Genomic DNA, 27,047 nt, shown 5'->3' with positions numbered 1-27,047 from the left:
TCAATTTAATGATCTGGCATAGCGTGCTCCCCGTACCTGTTTAAAGTTGTGATTGTTATTGTAAACCTATACATATTTAATACTTACTCAGCCATTTCTATTCACTAAAAAGGGTGTTAATGACGATATAGCGTGCTTACCCCTATTATTCGAAGAAATTAAATTCATTTATTTTAATAAAAGTTAGCAGACGTACTTCTGAACCCTAACGGCCGAAGTTTATATCCAATCTATCTGTTGTCTGTCGATAAGTTACTTAGGCCAATATCAATAAATAATTCTTTTTAGGGTTCCGCACCTCAAAAGGAAAAACGGAACCCTTCACTTTGTTGTTTTTTTAATAAAATAGAGAGCAAACGAGCATGCGAGTCACCTGATGTTGAGTGATTTGGACCTTTGCTACACCAGAGGCAGTGCCGGTGCGGTGCCGGCCTTTAAGGAATCTATCCGTAATCTGTCGATAAATTACTTAGCAACGTTATTATTCGTCAAGAAGGCCCGTTGTTATTCGTCAAGAAAGCCCAGTAATTTTTGACAAATAACAACATTGCTAACTAACATATCGACAGACGACAGATAGAATAATTATTTAATTTCAGCCGAAAGCAACGTTATTATTTGTCAAAATAATAAATGTCTTTTCATGGGTGTAAGAAATAATAATTTTTAATATGAGATAGGCACTAAGTAGTACTTTCAATTTCTTTGGGTCTTTTAGAGAACTAATAACGTCGCTAAGTAATTTGAAGACAGATTACAGATACATTAATCAATAAATAATATTATTGACCGTTTTTTTTAATTATGAACATTTTAATTATGAATAAATTTAAGTGTTAAGGAGAGGAAATATTTAAAAAAACTTAGTTGAGATAAATAGTTTAATTGGAGAATTTAATTTAATTAATCATGTACGGTGACTAGAACATGCGGTTACGTCTGTGTTTGATATGGGTTATAAACTTAGGTATAACTTATAATTTTATTATAACTAAGTGTTGCAATCTTAATCGCCGGTCATCATCTCCATAAACTCTGTAAAAGATAGAAAACGAGATTTAATTAAAATAAGAAACAATAGTTTATTATAGCGTTAAAAAACCTTAGTCAGCAGCTATTTTCGAACAATATATTATGTTTAATTAATTTGACCATCTCAAGAAGTTTTAGCTCCATTATGATTTTCACACTGTCTTTCCTGCCCTCACCTATGGTGCTGAAACGTGGACACTGACAAACGGCCTTGTCCACAAATTCAAAGGCACTCAGTGAGGTATGGAGAGGTCTATGTTAGAAGTTTCCCTGAGGAATAAGATCCGAAATGAGGAGATTTGCAGGAGAACCAATGGCATAGGCTATTAGCAAGTTGAAGTGGCAGTGTGTCACTTAAGTGAGTTGGTCTGGCATTAGCTGGTTGTCCAACTAAGAATTTCACGTGGATTCGACGTAAGAATGTTACGATTACCTGATGAGTGATACACACCATCAAAATCAATAGAATAGAATAGAATAGATTTTTATTCAAATAAACTTTTACAAGTGCTTTTGAATCGTCAAATAATTTACCACTGGTTCGGAATGCCGTTCCTACCGAGAAGAACCAGCAAGAAACTCGGCGGTTGCTCTTTTCAATTGTTCAATTTACAATAATATTCAATTTGATTGGCAATAGTGCCAGAAACGTCATATCGCTCTTTACAATTGAGTTAGTCTGGCGTTAGCTAGTCATCCAATGCAGCGAGAATCTTGCGTAGACTGGACGTGGAAATGTACCCATAATACATATTATCTACCGTCGAGATCGACTGTGCCAGAGGCATCAGTATAAATCTTTGCAATCGTCTCATTGAGTTAGTCTGGCATTAGCTGGTCGTCCTACGTGGTAATAATTTCACGTGGACTAGACGTAAGAATGTAGCGATTATCTGATGAGTGATACATACCATCAAAATCAACTGTGCCAGAGGCATCAGTATCAATCTTTGCAATTGTCTCATTGAGTTGGTCTGGCATTAGCTGGTCGTCCTACGTGGTAATAATTTCCCGTGGACTGGACGTAAGAGTATAGCGATTACCTGATGAATGATACATACCATCGAAATCAACTGTGCCAGAGGCATCAGTATCAATCTTTGCAATTGTCTCATTGAGTTGGTCTGGCATTAGCTGGTCGTCCTACGTGGTAATAATTTCCCGTGGACTGGACGTAAGAGTATAACGATTACCTGATGAGTGATACATACCATCGAAATCAACTGTGCCAGAGGCGTCAGTATCAATCTCAGCAATCATCTCATTGAGTTGGTCTGGCGTCAGCTGGTCGTCCAACGCAGCCAGGATTTCTCGTAGACTGGACGTGGGGATGTAGCCATTACCTGAAAATTTTAATACTTTTTATATCAGTCATTTATTATTAAGTACCTATAGAAGGACTATTTTAAATAAAATACAAGTGTAAATTAAAAATTTATAACACCCCCGACAAGTGAAGGTTACAGAAACTAGAAAAGAGCTGATAACTTTCAAACAGCTGAACCGATTTTCTTGGATTATAGCTAAGAACACTCTCGATCAAGCCATCTTCCAAACAAAAAAAAAACTAAATTAAAATCGGTTCATTAGTTTAGGAGCTACAGTGCTACAGAGTACAGACAGATACACAGATACACACGTCAAACTTATAACACCCCTATTTTTGGGTCGGGGGTTAAAAATTATGTAAGTGTGAAGCTGTCAAAGATGGTATGGCACTGGGTCTTGCTCTGGCCATCAAATTAACAATTTTTTTTTGTTCGAAATGAGCCATCTAGTGTGTAGTATTACATATATCTAGATCATTGTTTATATGTGAAGTTTGAAAACGTACGAGCGTAGTTCTTCATTATATCTACAAACATTTCTAAAAATTATGAAAATTAGCCTACAATTTACTGGGAGAAAAACGTTATCACTTTTTTATTTATATGAAAATTTACAACTAGACGATTCTCTTGAAATATTATCATATAAATATTATCAACTCACAGTTAATTTCAAGACACAAGTAGATAGCTAGGTACCAAGTATTTGGGCCACGGTGAACTATGTTCAAGATTTTCGAAATAAATTCAAATTATTACGCTCAGAATATATTATTAATCTAATGCATTGAATGCAATACGAACTGAACGTAATAAAAATGTCAGTATGTAGTGATTGCAAACAAACAATCCGGCGTCAGGTAGGTATGAAGATATGGGCCACTGATCTGTATTAACACACGCTGGATTTGCGATTGCCGACCTGTTTTTAAGCAACTTGATTTTCCCCATTTTGGCGATAATAATATGAGCGTCATGAGAGCTTACTCGGAACTAAATGTACTGTAAGACATCTCTCAACATAGTCTCAGCACGGAGACCATTTGATACAGTGTCAATTTTAGTTCCCGCGCCTCGAATCAGCACACCTTTGCCGAACGAACAGGCGTTTCACCTGACCTTAAGTGATTACCGCCGCCCCTGAGCATTTGCAGCACCAGAGGTGCCGCTGATTCGTTGCCGGCCTTTATAATATTTGGGTACGGAACCCTAAAAATGAATGTTTGGGCATTAACTGAGATTTCACATAGTATCTGGTAGCGGCGCCAAGTGGGGACAGTAAGTTTGTCAGTACTCCGCGATAAATTCAACTGTTTTCGCAACTTCAATCAGATGGGGAGCAGCTGGCGAAGCGCCAAGGAATTGATCGTATCGAAGCGAATATTTATTTATTTTGCTGTTGCTGTTTTGACTTACATCTCATACCGGGAGTTGCAGAAATTGATAATATTCAGTGAAGCCTTGAACCATTAACACCTTTTACTTACCTAAGTAGTTTGAGAGAAGATGGTAAAATACTAGATGACCGCGATTTTATCGCAATGGATTCAGATTATTTTAAATTAAATTTAGAAAAGGTTACTATATAAAAAAAGGCGATTTGTGTTTTCTACAATTGTAATTACAATCTTGTAATTACAATCTGGGTATCTTCAAAATAGAGTGAATATGGATCATCTAGGTAAATGCGACGTCTTTGGCTTCATCATCACTTTCCATCAGGTGTGATTATGGTCAAGCGCTTGCCTATAATGAATAAAAAAATCAGTAGGAATTAACTGATTCAGAATTTTTAGAAACCTTTGTCACCGATATTCAAAAACTCCACCCAAGTGAATCCGGGGCGAGTCAGCTAGTGTTATATAAAAGGAAATGTTCCCTACTTTTTATCTAGCGAAATAAAAAGCTAGTCTGTAAAACCAGTATACTTATAAAGCTAGTATTTTTTCAGTAAGTACAATGGAAGAAACTTTTGTTTGCGACTCTGCAGCTGCACTGATTTAATCAAATAATGAAAAACTAACACACCTACTTTTCAGCAAACAGCAAGCGGGTGCTCTGCTTCAAATAAAACCCGCAAATACAATTTAGTAGGTACATACTACGATGGTCCAAGATCCCAGTGCCACCAAACGTTACTTTTTTTCTGAGAAACAAAATGTACGTGGTAGAATACTGTTAGTGGGAACCTTTTACCTACGCATTATGACAAAAGCATGTGGGAGACGTATGCCTAATGTTGAAAGCCCAGCTTGGACTTCGTCTGTGTTGGTGTTAGCTGGCGGGCGTGCTCTGCCTTTTTGGAGTGTTTTTTTTTTGTTAAAACTGACTGGAAAGTGCTCTAAGGTTGTGCCGTGCGTATGTCGGCGAGCGCCGGCACAGACGGGGTCCATACTTGTATAGTTTATTTAACTAACTTGTTACAAATAACTACAAACTTGACATTGGCTAATCTTTGTAAAGCCAGACGAGAGACAAAAAAAGGCCCAGCTTTGCAACTCTATATAATGTTCACTGATATACGGTTATGAGCTAATGCCAAAATGCACCTAAACAAATTATCTTAACTGAGAACACAGCCACTTCAGCTTCGTAATCCATTGAGCTATGTCGGTTAGGCTGGATCTCCTACGGATCTCCTCATTTCTGATTTAATCACGAAGATAAACGCCAAACACAGCTATTTCTGAGTGACAATGAGCTTTTTTTATGTGGCTCATATTTGGTGACCATGTCTTGGATCCCTATGTTATCACCGGCAGCACGCACTGTTCGAAGACTTTGGTCTTCAAGCAGAGAGGAATTTTGAACAAGAAGACATTTCAAAGTTTCCCGAAAGCCGCCCAGTCGAGGTGGATTTAGCGGCTAACCTCTTTCTCGAAATAGTATAAAATTCTCAAAGTTATAGTCGAATAGTATAAAATTCTTTTGTCCGATACAATTTATTATACAATATAGTGTAGACCTCACTATATTTAAGACTTAATAAATTGGGGGAGTGAGTTACAGTAACGATGTTTTAAATTAACGCGCTTTTTAAAAAATAAATGTTCAAAGGAATTCTAAGAGTGCTACACATTGTTTTTTGTAATTAACTTGCAACAGATTGGACAATATGTTTCTACCTGACTACTGTGACTTTGGAAGTCTATGTATGTATGTATGTGTCGGATTCTGTGTGTTCCACAGTAGCGCCTAAATTACTGGGCCGATTTTGACGAATGAGGCGTCAATCAATTCGTCATTATGGTCCGGTTGACATAGCCTGACGGATGTTACATCCAAAAAATTGGGGGTCTCCAAATTTTTTTTTTTGGTATTGTATCTAGAGAGCTATCGCTACTTATCGGTAGTTCGAACTTTATCACTTCTAGATAAACGCGTCCCATCTTAGACCACATCATCACTTTCCATCAGGTGTGATTGTGGTCAAGCGCTTACCTATAGTGAATAAAAAAATATATATATCATATCAATTGCATTTATGTGTAGTCTTGTAAAGAAGTTAGAGTACAGCTGTCTATCGATTTCGCTAATTGCAACGTTGACACAAGTTCGCGACTGGATTTTTAAATGGAATTTAAATAAAAAGGATTTTATTCGTAACGCGCTCCATACGAAATCACCTTAGAAGGCTGCTCTCGCAGCGAGAGGATCCGGATGCCGTAACTGTGCTTAGAAGTACAAAAAAGCTTACCTTCTTTGTCGTAAAGTCTGAAAGCTTCTTTGAGTTCCTTCTGCAACGCTTCGTCATCTTCATTTAAGAAATGTGTTGCTACTCGGACAAACGAGTCGAAATTAAGCTTTCCTGAACCTGCAAATAAGTAAAGATTTTTTTTTAATTTGGTACGAGATAACCCTATACTGCGATCTCATCAACGTCATTATAATTATTATCCACTGCTGGACATAGAATATAATATTTTTATTCAAGTAAACTTAATAAGTATAAGTGCTTTTGAATCGTCAAAACATTTATTTACCACGCCACATTTATATAGGGACTTCCACACGCCACGGCACAACATCAGATCCCTAGAACTCGTTTCATGTCGTCGTAGGAGAACTGAGATAGCTCAGCGGGTACCAAAGCTGAAGTGGCAATGGGCAGGTCACATAGTTCGAAAAACCGAACTATGGTTGAATGGTGATCTCAACGCTGGGCAACGCATCGTGGTAAGTCCTCCCACTAAATGAACCTGAACCGAATGAATGAAATGACTTCGAACCATCCAGAGGCAGTCACCATCCAGTGATCCAGGCGTCGCAAAACATGACGTGTGGAAGTCTCTATAAGAGACCTATGTCCAGCTGTGGACTTCTATCGGTTGACGATCATAATGATGATGAGGTGCTTAATTACCTAATAACTTATCAATATCATAACCTTATGTAATATTTAACCCCCGACCCAAAAAGAGGGGTGTTATAAGTTTGACGTATGTATCTGTCTGTAGCATCGTAGCTCCTAAACTAATGAACCGATTTTAAATTTGTTTTTTCTGTTTGAAAGGTGGTTGATCGAGAGTGTTCAATGTTCATAGCTATAATCCAATCGAAAAATCGGTTCAGCCGTTTGAAAGTTATCATCTTTTTTCTAGTCACTTGTCGGGGGTGTTATAAATTTTTAATTTACACTTGTTTCAAATAGATATTCCTATGCAATACCCTAATGCGAAATTTCCGTTATGTAAATGAGTCGATTTGGGTGAAAAGGACTGTACCGGGCTTTTAGTATGCAATGCAGGTAGGGGAGAGTGGGGTGAATCGGGCATCAGAACGTCGCCGATTTTAAATGCGTCCATTATTCTAGTACCGTTAGCATATTCAATAGCTGAGCGGGTTTAATCCAATTGCAGGTATAATAAAGTCTATGTAGAACTGGGTACAATCTGGGTCATTGCGAATAAAAACTTCTGGGGGGCTTGCAACTCATTATTGATTACCATTGATGTCCAGCGAGGTGATTCACTAACTGAATGATAGCGACCGAATGAACAATCAAATAAGCTATTTAATATTGGGTGGTTCAACAGTGCTGTTTCACTCAGTTGAAAATATACCGAAAAGCACAGTGGCCTTATTAGTGGGAGGTCCCGGGCTCGATTACCGGCAGAAGTTTAGAGTTTTATGATTTTTAAACTTCTGGTCTGCCCGGCTAAGCAATTTAGCGTTCCGGAACGATGCCATGTAGAAACAAAAGGAAAATAGCTATTTGCAAGCTGCACAAAATTTCAGCTCGATCCACCCAGTAGCTATGTGTTGATAAGTCAGTCAGTCAGTCAGCTCTTCCTTTTATTTAGATTGAAGTGCAATGTATAGATGAGTTTCTTTTGATTTTGACAAATCCGTCTCCTCGTTCGCTCTCTATTCATACATATAATAAAAAGAAAAACAATATCCAGTCCTACGCCGTAATTTCGGTCCTTAGAATGTCTAAAAATACCCCAGCGACATCAAAGTGAGGTGAAATAATAGCATCTTGGACGACTAGTGATGTGCACGTGACATGTTAACGTTTCCCGAATAGCTTCTTTACGACACGACAGTTAGGGAACCTCTAACAAAACGTCGAGGATTCGACTTCACTGGCAGGCGTCAAATGTTCTAGTACATTTGACGCAAGTAGCCCTATTTTTCTTCGATTTTACGTCACCATAACCTAATATTTGACAAATTGTCGATTCTGGATCAAACCAGGAGTTTTCTCACTCTAATTCATCCAGTCTTTGCGGTGATCACAACGAGAATTGAATGTGTCAGCTATCTTTTTTATAGATTTGTTCCTACCTCGTATAACTTGAGTACCTTTAGGGTCGATTACCATTACCATGAGCAGTAATAGCCTAACGGACCTTCTATTTGGGAAGTCCAATGTTTGACCCCAGACACGCACCTCTAACGTTCCAGAGTTATATGCGTTTTAATCGATAAATATCACTAGCTTTAACGGTAAAGAAAAACATCGTGAGGAATCCTGCATGTCTGAGAGTTCTCCATAATGTTCTCAAAAAGGTGTGTTAAGTCTGCCAATCCGCACTTTGTAAGCGTGGTAGACTATGAATTAAACCCTTCTCATTCTGAACTCTATAAATAATGAACTCTACTTAACTCCTTTCTCGCGAAAAAAATTGCGCAAAAATATCAGTCTTTCAAGTAACTAAAAATACCCCACCAACATCAAAGTGAGGTGAAATAATAGCATCTTTGACGACTAGTGACGTGCGCGTGACATGTTGTTAACGTTACCCGAATAGCTCCTTGAGGTGATCACAACGAGGGTTTATGTGTTGTTATAACTGCTTTATTTCCACGATTTGAGCCGGATCAGTGTTTACGAGCTTTCAAGACCTTAGGCTGTTGCTCACTCTTTAACGACCTCCACCTATGTACTAACTACGCATTAGCACAGTTTTTAGAGGCTTTACCTGTCAAAGCTAGGGTGATGTGGTGTGGCATAGGCCATCAAGACAACAGAGTGGTAAAGAGTTTTAAATATTACTAGCTGATGCCCGCAACTTCGTTCGCGTGGATGTAGGTTTTTTTAAAAATCCCGTGGCAACTCTTTGATTTTCCGGGATAAAAAGTAGCCTATGTGCTAATCCAGGGTATAATCTATCTCCATTCTAAATTTCAGACCAATCCGTCCAGTAGTTTTTGCGTGAAGGAGTAACAAACATACACACACACACACACACACACACACACACACACACACATACACACACACACACATACAAACTTTCTCCTTTATAATATTAGTGTGATGTGATGACAAGGGGGCACGGGAGTGCCCCCGCCAAGACGAGCTAAACTAAAGGATAGGGCACTAACTACCTTTTCTGTAAGCGTTTCGTCGTATTTTCGAACCGTAATAGCTTCGGTCTGGATTATACTAGAAAGCTGAAATTTTCAGGATAAGCTGTCCTCAGCAAAACTAAGTAAAAGTATAAATACTAATTATTGAATCCTTCAGTTCTCGTCACCCTAGTGCTCAAATCATCAAGTATCTAATATTTGACAGATGTCGATTCAGGATCACGACGAGAGCTCCTTCCTCTTGTACACTCTGGCAGACGAAGCCATTCCAAACAATTTTTTTTTTGCTTAATATAAAAATATTTTTTCATAGAAAACCTTCAATGGATTAAAAAAAAATGTTTGATGAACTCGGTAGGTATCATTCAGTTTAAGACACTGAGTTCTAAGTTAGCTTATCGGTAGACTGGTCCAGTTCGTTGTTCAGGATGGTCCTAACTTTTCTTTCTCGATGCGGCCCTGTTTTCTATCCAAATCTCATACGCATGGGCACGGTCGCAACATTGCCTTGTGAAATTAGGTGTACTCACCATCAACGTCCTCGTTTTCTAGGATCTGATCTAGCTCGTTGTCATCGTAGCTGTGCACCATCGTGTTGAGGATGGTCCGAACTTTCTCCTTCTCGATGCGGCCCTGTTTGCTAGAGTCGAACATACTGAATGCCCGGCGGAGCACTGTGGATAAAACGTTTATCATCATCATTGCCGGCCCACTACTGAACGTGGGTAAAAAGGACATTGTCCATCAACTGGTCAAATGAGTATGGGCATGTAGAGTATATCACACTTCACACTAATATTATAAAGGCGAAAGTTTGTATGTATGTTTGTGTGTGTGTGTGTGTGTGTGTGTGTGTGTATGTTTGTTACTCCTTCACGCAAAAACTACTGGACGGATTGGGCTGAAATTTAGAATCGAGATAGATTATACCCTGGATCAGCACATAGGCTACTTTTTATCCCGGAAAATCAAAGAGTTCCCACGGGATTTTTAAAAAACCTACATCAACGCGAACGAAGTCGCGGGCATCAGCTAGTTGATCATAATATTCTTAAAGCACTTATAATAAAAGTTGATATAAGAAATTATAAGGTTACCTATATGCTAGCTAACTTCAAAAAGTTAGGTTGCTCCCTAACTTTGTGAAGTTAGGTCATGTCATTAGTCGGTTGGACATGATTTATGTACACTATCGGTGTAGCGCATTCACTTAAAAAATCGATACCCGAGTAGTGAGTAGAAAATTACTCTGCATCGTATTCTCATTGCTGAAGATCGTGACCCCTTTCCATTATCCATTCCATGTATTAAATATTATAAATGCAGAAATGAGTCTGTTTGTCTGTGTACTAGCTATTCACCGGCCGTAATTTGGTACAATAATTTGCATCCCGGAGAAGGTTATAGGCTATTTTTTGCCCTGGAAAAATTACGAGTTCCCAAAGGGTTTTAAAATATTTATTGATTGATGATTTTCCATACGCCGCAACCGAGTTTCTTGCAAGCTTGGCAGGAAAGGCATACTAAAACCAGTGCAGTGGTAGATGCATTTGACCGTACCCTCCACTCCGAATTTCTCGCTTTTTTCAAAATCACATTCAAGGTACATTTGTGGTCAAATTGTAATGAATACTTAAATGAAATTGAATTTCTAAGATACGATGTATTTGCCTCGTAGGTGCAAATGCGATTTCTAATGCACGGAGTGAAAATTGCCGTCTATTTTACCGTTATAGTGAAAACAACTTCAACTGTATTTTTAATAAAACTTTCATAATAGAAGTTGGATATTAAATTTTCTAGTTGAAAGCGACCGCTTGCATGCGGTTTATATTATCATAGCTCTATTTATGCGATGACAAACACAATAAAAGTTCTCGGTATTTATATTAGCTTCGTCAGCGATGATAGCTTAGTGATTAAGACATCGGCCTTCTGTACGGGGGTGGGGTGCTTAATCATGGATACGCACCTCTATTTTTTACCCGACTGCGGCAAAGCCAAAAGGAAGGGATATAATTTTAGCAGTCTATGTATGTATGTATGTATCCAGATTCTGTGTGTTCCACCGGAGCGCCTAAACTACTGGGCCGATTTTGATGAATGAGGTGTCAATCAATTTGTCTACATTTTATACGAAAAAATTTGACCAAACGGATGTTACATGAAAAAAAGTGGGGTTGTCCAAAAATATTTTTGCTATTGTATCGAGTGGGATGTCAAATCAAAGAGAAGAAAATTCTGAGTTCATGAAATACTGTACTACAACATTAAAATATACCAAGCGACGGAAATCAATTTTACTATAATATTTCAGCGTTTATTAAGACTATCGCAGTCGGGTTTTAGTTTTCAACTTTATCTTGTTAGTTGACAGATTAATTTTAGTGTTGAATAAATTGAATTGGAATAGGAAAGCAATAAAATGGTCAAAATAACTGTCTTAGGAATTTACAATAATATCTATCCAATTATTTAAACATGCTAATCCATACTATTAAATGCGTAAGTGTGTCTATCTGTTTGTCTTTATGCTTTTTACCTTTTTGCGACGTAACCACCGTAGATTTGAAAAATGTCTATGGTAACCACTACCTTACTTGACAAAAGGCATAGAGGTAGCTTGTATGGACATATTCTCAGTTTTAGTTATGCTTTTTTTGAAATTATCCGCGATTTATTTTCTTGGAGAGCCAGAATATTTTCAAAAAAAAAAACTATGTACCTGAATGAAGTTGCAGCCATTGGATACTTATTTAAGAGTCAAAATTAAAAAAAAAATGAAAGTACTCACTTGTTATTTGCTCATCATCCATTTGGGTAATTTGAGTTGTCTGCAAAGATGAAAAACTCAATTTTAATTCCAAAAACCCGTTGAAGGCAAAAATGATTTAAAAAAAATCAAATTTCGACCTTTTAATAGGTATAGAGAAATTGATAATTCATAAAATAAATAATTAAAAAAATTCACGATAATATGAAAATTGAAGCATAGGTACGTAATTTTTTTCCCAGAAAGGATTTTTTTTAAATAAAATTAAGATATCATAATCACTGTAAAGTAAAAAAATTAAAATTTAAAATCGCACCATTTTGTTTTTTATATAGCCTCGTACACAGTTTAGAACTTTAGAGCCTAGAAAGCGCGGGAACGTCAAAGCGCGCGCCAGAACCAACTGGCCATCTTGTTCCACGTTCGAAATTTAAACCAGCAGTGTCAGGAATGTTTGGGACTGTAAACGAAGCAATTAAACTTGAGTAAACATTGTATGGAGTGTCATTGAAATGATGTTAAAAGTTAATATTTTTTTTTATTGAAATGTTTAGTTTTTTAAAAAAACGTCAAGAAAATCTGCATACTTAGTATTTCTTCTATAATGTTCTCAAAGGTGTCTAAATTCTGCCAATCTGCACTTGGCCAGCGGGGTGGGCTATGACCTAAACCGTTCAAATTCTGTCCCGTAGAGTACCGCCGATGGGTAGGTGACTGATGATCGATATACGGTATACCTGATCCATACTAATATTATAAATGCGAAAGTGTGTCTGTCTGTCTGTCTGTGTCTTTCTGTCTGCTACCTTTTCACGGTCTAACAGTTTAACCGATTCTGACAAAATTTGGTACAGGGTTAGCTTATATCCCGGGGACGGACATAGGCTACTTTTTATCCCGGATAATCAAAGAGATCGCACGGGATTCCCAAAAACCTACTATCCACGCAGACGAGGTAGCGGGCATCCTCTATACAGGTATACTAGCGACTCGCCCCGGCTTCGCACGGGTGTTCTATGGAAAAGTGGTTATAATGGCTAAAACATAAATGTTTGGTTTATACTATCGCGGACTTTTTTGTAGGCATTATTGAGTTCTACAACTTTTCTATAGAAGTCAACCATACATCTCTAACCATTTAGGCAGCGTTCGCGAGAATCGTTAACGTACGGCAGTTTTTTCGACGCCTTACTCCACAATTTTCACTACCACGAAAAATTCTATCTATTTTCCGGGATAAAATATAGCCTATACGGATTCGGAAGAATCCCTCTAAGTAATGGTAAAAGAAATTTTGAAATCGGTCCAGTAGTTTTTGAGCCTATTCAATACAAACATACAAAAATACAAAAATACAAATATACAAAGGTTTCCTCTTTATAATATTAGTATAGATGTCTTTAATGAATGGTATTGAAATGCTTAAAACATTGACGTGCCCTCAAGAACCAAAAGGTGTTGATTAGAGTCCTCTATTCAAAATCCTCGTACGAGCTGAATTCTCTATTTCATCCGCGTGAACTTAGATTTTTAAAATCTCGTGGCGGATAAGAAGTATCCCTCCAGAATGCACATTTCCATACAATATTTCGGCAAGACCTGTTTAGTGGTTGAACCGAAAGGTTAGACACACAGACACGTTTTCGCATTAATAGTATCAAGAAAGGATTTCAAAAAGCTTATATTTAAGACATAATGATTAACTTCATTTTATGCTGTTTGTGGAAAAAGTGACGTAAGTAGCGTAGGTACGGTAAAGTATAAGATTACATACGGACTTCGTCTGTGTTGGTGTTAGCTGGCGGGCGTGCTCTGCCTTTTTGGAGTGTTTTTTTTTTTGTTAAAACTGACTGGAAAGCGCTCTAAGGGGGTGCCGTGCGTGTGTCGGCGAGCGCCGGCACAGACGGGGTCCATAATTGTATAGTTTAACTAAATTGTTACAAATAACTACAAACTTGACATTGGCTAATCTTTGTAAAGCCAGACGAGCGAGAAAAAAAAAGATTAGGCACATAGCTATTAGGTATTAAATAAAAGACGCCTCCAAACAAAAATTTACACGACAAAAGTTTTTACCTTTTTAAAAAAATATACAATATATTCCGAGGGTAAAATTACAGGATAGTATATAATTTATTCCTGAATATCCGTAAAGGGTTGGCTAATCTTTGTAAAGCCAGACGAGCGAGAAAAAAAAGATTAGGCACATAGCTATTAGGTATTAAATAAAAGACGCCTCCAAACAAAAATTTACACGACAAAGTTTTTACCTTTTTAAAAAATATACAATATATTCCGAGGGTAAAATTACAGGATAGTATATAATTTATTCCTGAATATCCGCAAAGGGAATAGTAAGGGTACAAAATAATGTACAAACAGTTTTTGTGTACTTATTTTATGTAAGTGCACGAATACAAAATGTAAAATTTATTTTTATGTAAAAAGGTTGCCTGGAAGAGATCGTGCTTAGCGATAAAACCACCTATTTGTACAGTGTATATTTTTGTCGAAACAGGTAGGTAGGTAGGTATGTATGTGGATTTTGCGGGACAATTTTGAATACTAGATGATTCTCGTGACTTCGTTCACATTGAATTAGGTTTTTAAAATCCCGTGAGGACTCTTTGATTTTCCAGGATAATAACCGGCCAAGTGAGAGTCAGACTCGCGCACCAAAGGTTCCGTACTCGGGTATTTTTTCCAACATTTTACACGATAACTTAAAAACTATTATGCATAAAAATGAATAAAAATCTGTTTTAGAATGTACAGGCGACGCCCTTTCATTTATGATGCCCAACTTGGTCGAGTTATCTTACTTTGAAAACACTAATCCTATTATTTGTTCATGAACATATTTTAATTTTTTTTGTGTTGTAACCACAAATTCACGGTTTCCGGATTTTTCCCTTGTGCTATAAGAGCTACCTAGAGGTACCTACCTGCTAAATTTCATGATTCTAGGTCAACGGGAATTACCCTATAGGTTTTCTTGACAGACACGACAGACGGACAGACGGACAGACAGACAGACAGACAATAAAGTGTTCCTATAAGGCTTCCATTTTTCCTTATGAGGTACCGAACTCTAAATTATATGCCTCTCGTGAGCGATATGCAGTTCACTGACATTCCACGAGCATGTTACCAACAAGTAAACCACAATCGTGAGCCAATCGATTGAAATTCATGACATAAAAAATGAATTTGTTAAGATGACTAACGAAAAACAATAATGTGTGCGTAACATTAAGCATAGTATGTAAAATATTTTCTAAAAAGCCGACCGCGCGATACTTTATCAAACAATAAATTCGCGTTTTCATCGGGTAAAGTTTCACGGTATTTCGGTATTTATTGCGCTCGCAATAAAAACATTTATCGTTCACACGTTCAGCTTCATTATAGCTAAATAACTGGCGGCAATTTTCGGGAAGGTGCTTGATAATCTCTAATGCTTGTATTTTAATTCTTCTACGTTATAATAACTAGCTATTGTCAGCGACTTCGTCCACGGTACATTTGTAATTTATAACCCAGGTGTTAAACTCCTAGCTAAGGTAGTTTTTTAATAGTGGAAGACCCATTAAAATCGGTTCTGTAATTTTAGAGTTGTTCGATTACAAATAAACAAAAAAGTCTTTTCTCTTTATAATATTAGTATAGATTATTGTAACTTACACTATACTTAACAGTCGATTCGTTGGTGATTTTATGATTTCTCATTTGACTTAGCAAGTATTTCGGATCGGCTTATTCTGCAGCCATTGCATCAATATTAGTCTAGTCTACCATACTGAGTTTTCCATACTTACAAAGTAGAGTAACCATTTGAGTGTAGCCTAATATCGAAAGAGTATATTATAGAATTGACTACATAATTTGCAATTGGATACCTGAATTCAGAGGTCTGAATTTACCTATCCTCTGTAAACTTTGGATAGCCGTCGTGTCGCGTCTTCGGTCCCGGTTATTATCACTCAAAATAAATTATGGTAATAGCCGTTCACGTAAGAGTAGCAATCGTTCCTTACTGTAAGTAGACTCCTATGCAAAAGAATCTATATTTAAGACTATTTCATAATTATAATTAATTGAAGATTAATTAAAAAATAAAACCCAACTTTCTGAAGTAGTCGCCTATTTCAGAAAGTTGGGTTTAATTTTTAAAAGAATTAAGATATAATAGTTAAACTAGAGGATGCCCGCGACTTCGTCCGCGTGGATTAAGGTTTTTAAAGATCCCGTGGGAACTGTTTGGTTTTCCAGGATAAGTAGCCTATGTCCGTCCCCGGGATATAAGCTAACCCTGTACCATCAGAATCGGTTAAACTGTTGGACCGTGAAAAGGTAGCAGATAGACAGACAGACACACTTTCGCATTTATAATATTAGTATGGATTATTGATTAATTGTTTTTATCAAGCTAGTTCTCAGTATTTTCCACGATCTCTAGGGCTTTATAACGACTTAGCATCGAGGGGAAAGAATAGCTGGTTTGTTATTACGCGTTTTTTTTTTGTCATAGCGCACGGCTGTCAGTTTATAAATCGAGCTGGCGAAAATATTCCATTGTGCCAGAAAAATGGCATTATCATTATGTGAAAATGAGTCGGGTGAATATTTTATGGCGTAAACGTGTACAACTGTGTTCAGAAATAGTTATAATCCAGTGACCTAGATTTACTAGGTATTATTGCTTTTAGCAAGCGGTGATAGCTTAGTGATTAAAGCCTCAATAGTTCAACGGTTAAGAAGCGGATTGAAGTCTGAAAGGTCGGCGGTTCAAAGTTTCAAACCCCACCCGTTGCACTATTCTCACTATCGTATCACTCCAAGCTCAAGCTTTACGCTTAGTTGGAGTAGAAAGAAAGCAAGAAAGAAAAAAAAAACTTTTTTAAGGAAAGAGGAATTATAGTAATCATAGAATAGAATCGTTTTTTTTATTTAAGTAAATTTTTACATGTGCTTTTGAATCGTCAAAATAATTTACCATAGTAAAAAACATGGTTAATATGATTGAAAAAAAACAGTTCAGCCTCCTGCAGAAATAGGGTCAACTTTTAAGAGTTATGTGATTTTTAAGCAATTAAATATCACTTGCTTTAAGGATGAAGGAAACATCCTGAGGAAACCTGCATGTCTTTCTCCATAACGTTCTCAAAGGTGTCTAAATTCTCACACTTTGCTGACTTGGTAGATTACGGAATGGCGGCCATAAGCTAGTACATTATATAAAGTTATAGTTCTTAGAACAATCAGTAAAGAAACTCGTTGCTTGTCCAATATTTCTTTATTTCCCGGGGGGTTTCAATGATGGCGGCATGAAAGTTTTCAAATCGGAGAAAAACTATCTTTGCGCCTCTTGGGATTGGAGTTTCTCATCGTTCATTTTCGATTGAAACTTGCTTTTCAGGGTTCCATACCCGAAGGACCAACGGAACCCTATTATTAAGACTCCGCTGTCCATCCGTCCGTCCGTCCGTCTATCTGTCAGCGGGCTGTATCTCGTGAAACGTAAGGTACAGAGTATGTAGAGAGTTGAAATCTTACAGAATTTGTATCTCTATTGTCGCTATAACAACAAATAATAAAAACTTATAAATAGCCATGAAAATTTAAAAATAAACAAAAAATCTTATTTTTTGTGATACGGAACCCTTTGTGTGCGAGAAGTAAAATATCGTGAGGAAACCTGCATGCCAGAGAGTTGCACATAATGTTCTAAGAGGTGTGCAAAGTCTGCCGAACCGCACTTGGTCACCACTCTGGACCACGCTGGACTACACTGGAACACGTTGGTCATACTGGACCACGTTGGACCACTTCTCGCTAGACCACGCGAAATTCTCTGTAGTGGGCTGCGATGGGTGCAAAATATGATGATGAAGACGGATTTTAATTTCTATTTGTAAAACTACTAGGTTCGTGCTTTCTTTTATAAACCACAAAAATATAAATTATTCGTAGTTTATATAAACAATACTAAGTTTTGTCCGCGGCTTCACTCACGGATTTTGGTATTTTAATATCCCGTTGAAACTTTGCAATTTTCCAGGATAAAAATTAGCCTATGTCCATCCCCGGGAAGCAAGCTATCTTTGTACCAAATTCGTCAAAATCGGTTAAACGGAGTTCCGAAAAGCTAGCAAGCAGACAGACAGACACACTTTCGCATTTATAATATTAGTATGGAGGTATGGATGTTATAATACACAGCCTAACAACGTTGAACAACTAAGCAGCTGTTTAAAAGCTCTGCGTTCCAGTTAAAATTCGACTAAAGTGCCTAATTCTCTTTTGTAAGCAAAACCGCTGCACGGAGTTTCATGAGCGACACAATTAACCGCAATGAAATCTGCGTCACGTTTCGGAGCTTACCGCATAAATTAAAAGGCTTAAATTTGGACGTTTATTCGTTAACTATAGAGGATGTTCAAACATCGTCACTGGATAAAATTTAATTTAACTAAATTTTTATCAGTAAATTTAATTTAATTAACCATAATTTGGTCTAAAAATTAAAAAACCAAAATTTACCCACGCGGGCATAATTTGTACAGTAATTTGATAAGACTAGCTTTAAGTTTTATTGACTTTCTATCTCGGAAAATAAAAGAGTTCCCACGGGATTCTTAAAAGCCTATCTCTTTAACCGAGTCATTTATGAAATATGGTATCAGAGATAGCTTATATCCCGGAAACCAACAAATGCCACTTTTTATCCCGGGAAATCAAAGAGTTTCCACGGGATTTTTAAGAAACCTAAATCCACACAGACGAAGTCGCGGGCATCAACTATTGTATAATAAATATTATGTTATATAACGAATCGCTTTGATTTAAATAAAACAATGTTTTTGCTTTTTCACTACTAATTAAAATACACAGAGAGAATTGTTCCAAAGAAACACGAAAATTATTTCCACTGAAAGAGACAGCTTTGAACCGAATAAATTTAATGAATGGTTATGTTACTTTATTTGTAACACTCGTCGCTTATTACGTCGAGAATAGGTACGTTAATATATCTACCTATTAAAACTACCTATGGTTATACTGAATATGTTAGGCTGTACAATTTTTTGATTACAGAATAATATTTTTGAAAATGTATTTTGCTCTTAAAACCAAATCCATACATTCATATTATTATAAATACGAAGGTATGTCTGTTCGTCTCCTTACTTTTCACCGCCCATCCGTTTGGAGGAGTTTACCCCAAATCGGAACAGAGATAGCTTGCATCCCTGGGAAGGGGATAAGCTACTTTTGTCCCGGAAAATCCAAGATTTCCAAATCCCACGGGATTTTTAAAACCACACGAACGAAGTCGCAGAGATCCTCAAGTTTTTATTATATGAAAAAGTAAAACTTCAACACTTTTTAGTTTTGTGTAAAAAACGTGCGGTAACTCCATTTAAAACTAAAGAAAAGCCGAATGTAATTTAAAAGTTTATTTCATCCTACCTTTATCCTTCGTAATAGCGACACTATGTTTTACTTTTTGCTAGAAATTCAAATAAAAGTCTAATACCTTGCTAGTTCGTAGTAGTTTAATAGGTTGTTAAAACCTTGTCAAAACTTCTATTAATTGCTATATTATAGTGAAAATTTCATGTGAATTAATACCTACCTTACAAAAATCAAACCAATGACAGCTGCATTTAGTGAACAATGGAGCGAAGTGCACTTCATAATTAAATTGCAACAAGTGTAAATTAAAAATTTATAACACCCCCGACGATCCAAAGTATCTGAGTTTTCCAAAACATCATTTTCAAATAAATAATTATGTATTTAGGCAACGTCCATCTTGACAGCTTGACATTTGTCTATTGACATAATATTATGAACCTAACGGTTATCTAACCTTCTTTTCTACAAGAAAACTAGAAAAGAGCTGATAACTCTTAAACGGCTGAACCAATTTTTTTAGATTATAGCTAAGAACACTCTCGATCAAGCCACCTTTCAAACAAAAAAAAGTAAATTAAAATCGGTTCATTCGTTTAGGCGCTACGATGCCACAGACAGATACACAGATACACAGATACACAGATACACAGATACACAGACACACAGATACACAGATACACACGTCAAACTTATAACACCCCTCTTTTTGGGTCGGGGGTTAAAAATGAACGTCATTACATAGTTATCACCTCTGCCCATAATTCAAAAGTGTTTTGTCGTTAAATCTTTACTCTTTTGCTCTCTAAAGTCTCTACGTAACTCATTTATAAGTCTGCGTAGACTTAAATATAAGTTTTTCTTAACAAATAAATAAATAATCACTTATTTGCAAGAAAGTTGGAGTTTATAATCAGTAGCCATAACTTTCTACTAAATTCAAAATAGTGTGCAAATATTTAAAATAAACAATATATATTAAATTAAAGCCAAACAAAATTATAATTATCTTGTATACATATAATTTACGTAACTTAAATATAAAGTTACAAAGAGTAAAATTTATTTACAATATAAAAAGGTAAGAATAGTAGGGAAATATATAAGTTCAGATCAGATAAGAAAGTTACCTAATGAAGCAGTTATTAATAACAGCAACACTAAGTGAACAATGGAGCTAAGTGCACTTATAATTAAATGGAAAACCTAAAAGGGGGTTTATTCGTCGTGCGCTGCTAACAAACGTAGTTTGGCTCTCATTTGAATATAACCTATCAAATGCAATGTAGATAAGGAAATATTCAGCTTCAAAGTTATACGAATACGGTCAAAAATATTACATAAATATGCAAAATTTTCAGCTCGTCGAACTTTAAAAATAATTAATTTTACAAAAATCTGGCGAACTACACACATACCTAGATATTAGTTTCAAAACGTGTATGCGAAATTACAACAAGTTTGATTGGGTAACCCTTGAGAGTCCCATCGTCGGTGTGTATATTTTATCCGTGGTTTTTTATTCAGTGGAGAATTCGCTTATCTAGATTTTTGTTGTAGTAATTTTTAACAATTAGTTGTTAAAAATTTAAGCGTTAGGTAATAACCGTTGTATTTAGAGAACAACGGAGCTAAGTGCACTTTAATGAACGTCATTACATTGTTACTGCCTTTGGCTGTAGTTTTAAAGCGTAGGTATAGTTGATTGTAGCACTAACGCTAGTGGTTTTAATGATACTTTAGCTGCTGGATTTTAATTTTAATGGGTGAGTGGTGAGGCTTATTCGCAACTTCTATTGTAAGAGGAGCTTTATTTTTTGTAACATAAACGTTCTGTGTTTAAATTATAGTATGCCAAGACTGCCGCCAATAACTTGATACTCTTAACAAAGTCTAGCACCGACAACAGAACCATCGGTGTATATATTTTTTCGGGTTTTTTTTTTATTACGTGGAGTATTTATTTATTTATTTATTTTTTAAGGGACGCTAACAATATACATATTTAACATTTTATATACTACTTACATACTATTACATGACCGATATGTATATCAATAACTAGCGTCCACAACATTTTTGTAGAGCGCCAGTAAACTTTATATTACAATAGACTTAACAGATATAATAGATACATACAAGTAGGTACTTAAATAAAAGGTATATGAAACATAATTACATTATAAAAAATAAAAATAAAATGACTATAGCTAAGTTAAACAAAGGTTAAGTGCTAAAAATACAGTCAGTTAGCTTTGGGTAAAATATGGTCGGTGAGTTTTTCTTTGAAGGCAATAGCCGAGTCATGGAATATGTCGATGCCAGGTATCGTTTTAGATAACTCATTATATTTAGCACACATACGTATAATTGGGGCTTGGTTCCCGAGATGTGATTTAACGAAAGGTATATAGAAGATTTTAGGGGATATACAGCTACGGGTGTTCCTACGCGGAATAGACAAGGAGTATTTACTTAGCTAGACTTTGGTTATAGTAATTTTTAACAAATAGTTGTTTTTTTTAATTTTATTTATTACTATCTACAAACACAATTAAAAAATCATGGTAGCACGCATTCTTAAAACCACAGAGGTCATTTTTATTAAAAATTTAAGCGTTAGGTAATAACCACTGCATTTAGAGAACAACGGAGCTACTTAAGTGCATTTTAATGAACGCCATTACATTGTTACCGCCTTTGGCCGTCGTTTAAAAGCGTATAGTTGATTGTAGCACTACAAGTGTAAATTAAAAATTTATAACACCCCCGACGATCCAAAGTATTTGAGTTTTCCAAAACATCATTTTCAAATAAATAATTATGTATTTAGGCAACGTCCATCTTGACAGCTTGACATTTGTCTATTGACATAATATTATGAACCTAACGGTTATCTAACCTTCTTTTCTACAAGAAAACTAGAAAAGAGCTGATAACTCTTAAACGGCTGAACCAATTTTTTTAGATTATAGCTAAGAACACTCTCGATCAAGCCACCTTTCAAACAAAAAAAACTAAATTAAAATCGGTTAATTCGTTTAGGCGCTACGATGCCACAGACAGATACACAGATACACAGACACACAAACACACAGATACACAGATACACACGTCAAACTTATAACACCCCTCTTTTTGGGTCGGGGGTTAAAAACTAGTGGTTTTAATGGCACTTTAGGCGCTGGATTTTTAATTTTTCTAAAGCTTTACTTTGTAACTTCTATTATATGAGACGCTTTATCTTTTATAATAACGTCTTTGTATTTGTATGGTATGCCAAGGCTGCCGCCAAAAAACATGGTATTCTTAACAGATCAAGCAGATAATTTACGCCGCACCAACCAGTTACCTTGCATCAAGCCCAGGTCAGGTCATGCATGGTTACTCATAGGCGAATATTCACCACTTTTAGCGAAACTTCAAAATCTAGAAATGAAAATCTCATACTGAGCACACCTGTCCAGTCCCTAGCACATCTCCGCCATGAAATATATTAAGTACTAGCTGATGCCCGCGACTTCGTTCGCGTGGATTTAGGTTTTTAAAGATCCCGTGGGAACTATAGCTTATGTCCGTGCCCGGGATATAAGCTGACCCTGTACCAAATTTCTTCAGAATCAGTTAAACTGTTGGGCCGTGAAAAGGTAGCAGACAGACACACTTTCGCATTTATAATATTAGTATTGATAATTTTAATAAACATATTTATATTATAAGTTAAATATATTATAAGTTCCCCTTGATGAAACTCTCTTCACCGTTATCGCATGGGAAAGATATTTTAAACATATAGAATATACATAGTGCAATTGACCATTTAAAACCTAACTAGCTTGCATTTAGATTTCAAAATGGTTTAGTTATTTTTTTCTAGCATCAATTTGTAGGTACTTCCTAAATAATATTTTAATTTCAATTTGTGAGCATTTATTTGAAGTTTTGACGTGAAAATGCCTGCAAATGCCTTTTTTGAAAAAATATCCCTTGCTAGGTAGTATGAAATTTGGTACCGCCGAGATAGACTCATAAGTCATAGTCAAATCTATAGTTAGAACAGGATGACTATGGTACTAATTCGCAATACATATAGATATGTAGACCATAAATGGCGGAACTACAACGGTTTCGCTGCTATGCTTTCGCGACGAATGTGTACTAAAGGCTTTAAAACTAGTAGCTGATTGTGCAATAAAAGTAAACTCGGTTTTAATGGCACTTTAACCGCCGGACATTTAATATTTAATGGTTAAATGACGGCTTTGGGTACTTTGTGACCTTTTGTTCCATTATAAGAATTAGGCATTACGGAAAAACACATCCATTCTGTAACTCGAGGGTTTTTTAAGTAAACCGAAGCCGAGTTAAAAAAGTACTGTCAGACATAATAGATAGATATATATTATAGTTTGTTAACTTAGAATATAGCATGTTTTGAAATATTATTATTGTATAAAGTCACCGTACCTTTAAAAATGATGTTTTATCTATATTTATATTTATTATATTCTCATATAAGTGAACATTGTTCTTCTGAGAAATAAACTCTTTAAACCTAAACCTCGATTGCCATGTCGACCTGTCGCGAACTATACCTATATTTCTTTAGGGAGGAAAAAATAATTCACCGACCTGCATTTAAGCATAATAATAATGGCCAAATTAAAATTAAACGAGGAAAACCCAGCGATTCCTCAACGGAAATGGGTTCAATAAATTTCAAACTTCACGCGTTATTAGAGAGATGAAACATGGGATCCGGTACATTGTTACCTCATAATGAACTTTTTATTATGGATATTAATATTTTAATGAAACCCCCGACCCAAAAAGAGGGGTGTTATAAGTTTGACGTGTGTATCTGTGTATCTGTTTGTGGCATCGTAGCTCCTAAACTAATGAACCGATTTTAATTTAGTTATTTTTTTGTTTGAAAGGTGGCTTGATCGAGAGTGTTCTATAGTCCAAGAAAATCGGTTCAGCCGTTTGAAAGTTATCAGCTCTTTTCTAGTTACTGTGACCTTTACTTGTCGGGGGCTTATACATTTCTAATTTACACTGATTGTCATTTAAAATACTTAAGTACTTGAAATGCTATTTGGATATCTATTTTATATTGGGTTTCAGTATTTACTCTATTTGTTACCTAACCATAAGTATTTATCAACATTGTTATTTTTCAAAAATTACCATACAAACCCAAAGGCTCCTACTGCTATCATTTTCATAATGCCTATGCGGAAAAGGATAGCACTAGACATGCCAATTGAGTTTAGTCTAGATAACTATCACATTCATATTACACTCTTGACTGCGAAAGTGTGATGTGAAACAAAAATCTGCGCAGGAGTCAAATAAATGCAGGCTTAGGTTGGTTACGTACTCATCCGATCCGAGTTTGTAAAAATACGTTTCAAATAGTCATATTATATACCTAACTATTTGTATGGTAGCTTACGCATAAGATCCGACTTCCGTCATCCGAGTTCTGTCCGTCATCCGTGAAAATATCTCGGATATGCCTCGGATTCAAATCGGTCATATTATTATGACGTAGATGACGTCAAAGATGTCAACTGAATAGCTTGGATTTGGATCAGAGATCGGATTAGTTCGTTAAGTAACATCCGAATTAGGTCCGAGTTTTTTATATTCGCATTTTCACGAACTCGGATCGGATGAATGCGTAACCGCTCTTAGATGTCAATGCAGTCCTTTTAGAATTACTATTTTCCATTTCCACGTACATCTTTCAAAGCCATAAGCTACGAATATGCTTATTTATTTGACCATGCAAAAATAGTAAATGTCATGCTTTTATTGAATTTTCTAAACCCTCAGCGAAATCTAATGAAACCATTCAGTACAAAATGAATGCTAAAGGTGGATTCATGCTACATCGCCTCCCGACTCATACTTACATAGGTCATAGCATGAAGTTTGGTAAATAAACATTCTCAATAAGTAGTAATCGAATCTGTATTTTTAGGGTTCTGTACCTCAAAAGGAAATATGGAACCCTTATAGGATCACTTTGTTGACTGTCTGTCTGTCTGTCCGTCCGTCCGTCGTGTCTGTCAAGAAAACCTATAGGGTACTTCCCGTTGACCTAGAATCATGAAATTTGGCAGGTAGGTAGGTCTTATAGCACAAGTACAGGAATAAATCTGAAAACCGCGAATTTGCGGTTACATCATTAAAAAAAAAATGTGTCTCAATTTTCAAAGTAAGATAAATATACCAAGTGGGGTATCATATGAAAGGGTTTTACGTATACATTCTAAAACAGATTTTTATTTATTTTTATGTATGGTAGTTTTTGATTTATCGTGCAAAATGTTGGAATAAATTCCCGAGTACGGAACCCTCAGTGCGCGAGTCTAACTCGCACTTGGCCAGTTTTTTACCAGTTTTTGCTGCATTTTCTTTATATTTGTATATTATTTCCAGGCTCGAAATAAGCCAGCGGACGGCAGCGGGCATGTCAATCAAAAGAATGCTTCGGGACAGAAAGCAATGCCGGCGGGGCAAAAAGGTATTGTGAAAACACATAGTATTTTGCCTTGTATTAACTCTTATATCGTGTTCTCAATAGTTGACTTCTAGTATTTATCGTCATAATCATCATCAATCCGGTTCACTACCGTTTAAACCACTATTTTACCCCCTTAGGGGTTGAATTTTCAAAATTCTTAGTAAATGTCGATGTCATAACAGCTATCTGCATGGCCAACCCGATCCGTCCAGTAGTTTGAGCGTACGTTGATAGATCAGTCAGTCAGTCCATCAGTCAGCCTTTCCTTTTATATATTTAGATTCTTTTTGTACATGTACCTAACTAATGCCTCAAATAAAGATCTCTCTTCCTGTCTTTCTATATTTTTGTTACATTGGATTGTTTTTCAAACTCATCAGGAGCAGCAACAAAAGGCGGTCCAAAAACTCCTGTCAAACCATCAGCACAGAAGGGAGCAGCAAAAACAGCACCTCCGAAGCAGGCAGCGGCGGCGGCTGCAGCGGCTGGCGTCAAAACGCCGCAAGGGAAGAAGAAGAAGGGCCACAAACATCAGCAATACGAACTCATTGTTACTATTAACCTGGTGAGTAACAACCTTTAAAAAAAACTGCCTCGTTGGTCTAGTGGTTAGCATGTATGACTGCAGATGCAATGGTTCGATTCCCGTGTTTTAAGTTCAATTCAGTTGGGCTGGGAAGCATTTTCAAAGCTACGTCAGGTCTTCGAATGTAGTCTTCAATGAGTGTGTCTTACCTGTGATGACGTATGGAGCGGAAACGTGGACTCTGACAGTTGGCCTCGTCCACAAACTGAACTCAGCTCAGCTCAGCTGTGGATAAAATATCTCATGGATAAAATCCGGAACGAGGAAATTCGCAGAAGGACACAAGCGACCGACATAGCTCAAAGGATTAGCAAGCTGGAGTGGCAATGGGCAGGTCATGTCTGTCGCAGAACAGACGCGACGACCGATGGGGCAGACGTGTTCTGGAGTGGAGATCGCGTGCCGGTAAGCGCAGTGTGGGATGACCTCCAGCCCACTTGACCAATGACCTAAAGAAGTAAGTGGGGAGCGGGTGGATGAGGCAGGTGGATGACCGTGTTTGGTGGCGCGCTCTTGGAAAGGCCTATATCCAGCAGTAGTTGTATGCATACAGGC

The 27,047-nt window shown here is 36.6% G+C and overlaps 2 protein-coding genes across 6 annotated transcripts in view; one reads left to right on the top strand and one right to left on the bottom strand.

Moving 5' to 3' along the window:
• LOC123872428 (calmodulin-A-like) overlaps positions 1–27,047 on the top strand; it is a 205,707-nt gene that overhangs the window by 153,510 nt on the left and 25,150 nt on the right. For all 4 annotated transcript variants that reach the window (XM_045916708.1, XM_045916706.1, XM_045916705.1 and 1 more), the window contains 2 exons: positions 25,822–25,906; positions 26,287–26,471. In XM_045916708.1, the coding sequence (XP_045772664.1) occupies positions 25,822–25,906; positions 26,287–26,471 (270 nt within the window). The remainder of the gene's footprint in view (positions 1–25,821; positions 25,907–26,286; positions 26,472–27,047) is intronic.
• On the bottom strand, positions 868–26,690 carry LOC123872432 (troponin C-like). Of its 2 annotated transcripts, XM_045916716.1 has the most exons (8): positions 26,679–26,690; positions 22,562–22,572; positions 12,269–12,278; positions 11,974–12,013; positions 9,710–9,853; positions 6,058–6,174; positions 2,244–2,375; positions 868–1,035 (listed from the first exon to the last, which is right to left on the bottom strand). In XM_045916716.1, exons 3-8 carry the CDS (start codon positions 12,269–12,271, stop codon positions 1,007–1,009), a joined length of 465 nt encoding a protein of 154 aa, XP_045772672.1. In that variant the 5' UTR covers positions 12,272–12,278; positions 22,562–22,572; positions 26,679–26,690; the 3' UTR covers positions 868–1,006. The 2 variants fall into 2 exon arrangements, with proteins under 2 accessions (XP_045772672.1, XP_045772671.1); XM_045916715.1 differs by lacking the exons at positions 22,562–22,572; positions 26,679–26,690 and having other exon boundaries at positions 12,269–12,376.

The sequence above is a fragment of the Maniola jurtina genome, chromosome 15 (assembly GCF_905333055.1).
Source record: "Maniola jurtina chromosome 15, ilManJurt1.1, whole genome shotgun sequence".
Taxonomy (NCBI): domain Eukaryota; kingdom Metazoa; phylum Arthropoda; class Insecta; order Lepidoptera; family Nymphalidae; genus Maniola; species Maniola jurtina.
This window is presented reverse-complemented; position numbering and strand designations above follow the sequence as displayed.

Coding starts and splice junctions, on each gene's coding strand:
- LOC123872432 (XM_045916716.1), bottom strand. Junction 9,854..11,973: donor GGATGATGAGCAAATAACAA/GTGAGTACTTTC, acceptor TTTTATCCACAG/TGCTCCGCCGGGCATTCAGT. Junction 6,175..9,709: donor AGAAAACGAGGACGTTGATG/GTGAGTACACCT, acceptor ACTTATTTGCAG/GTTCAGGAAAGCTTAATTTC.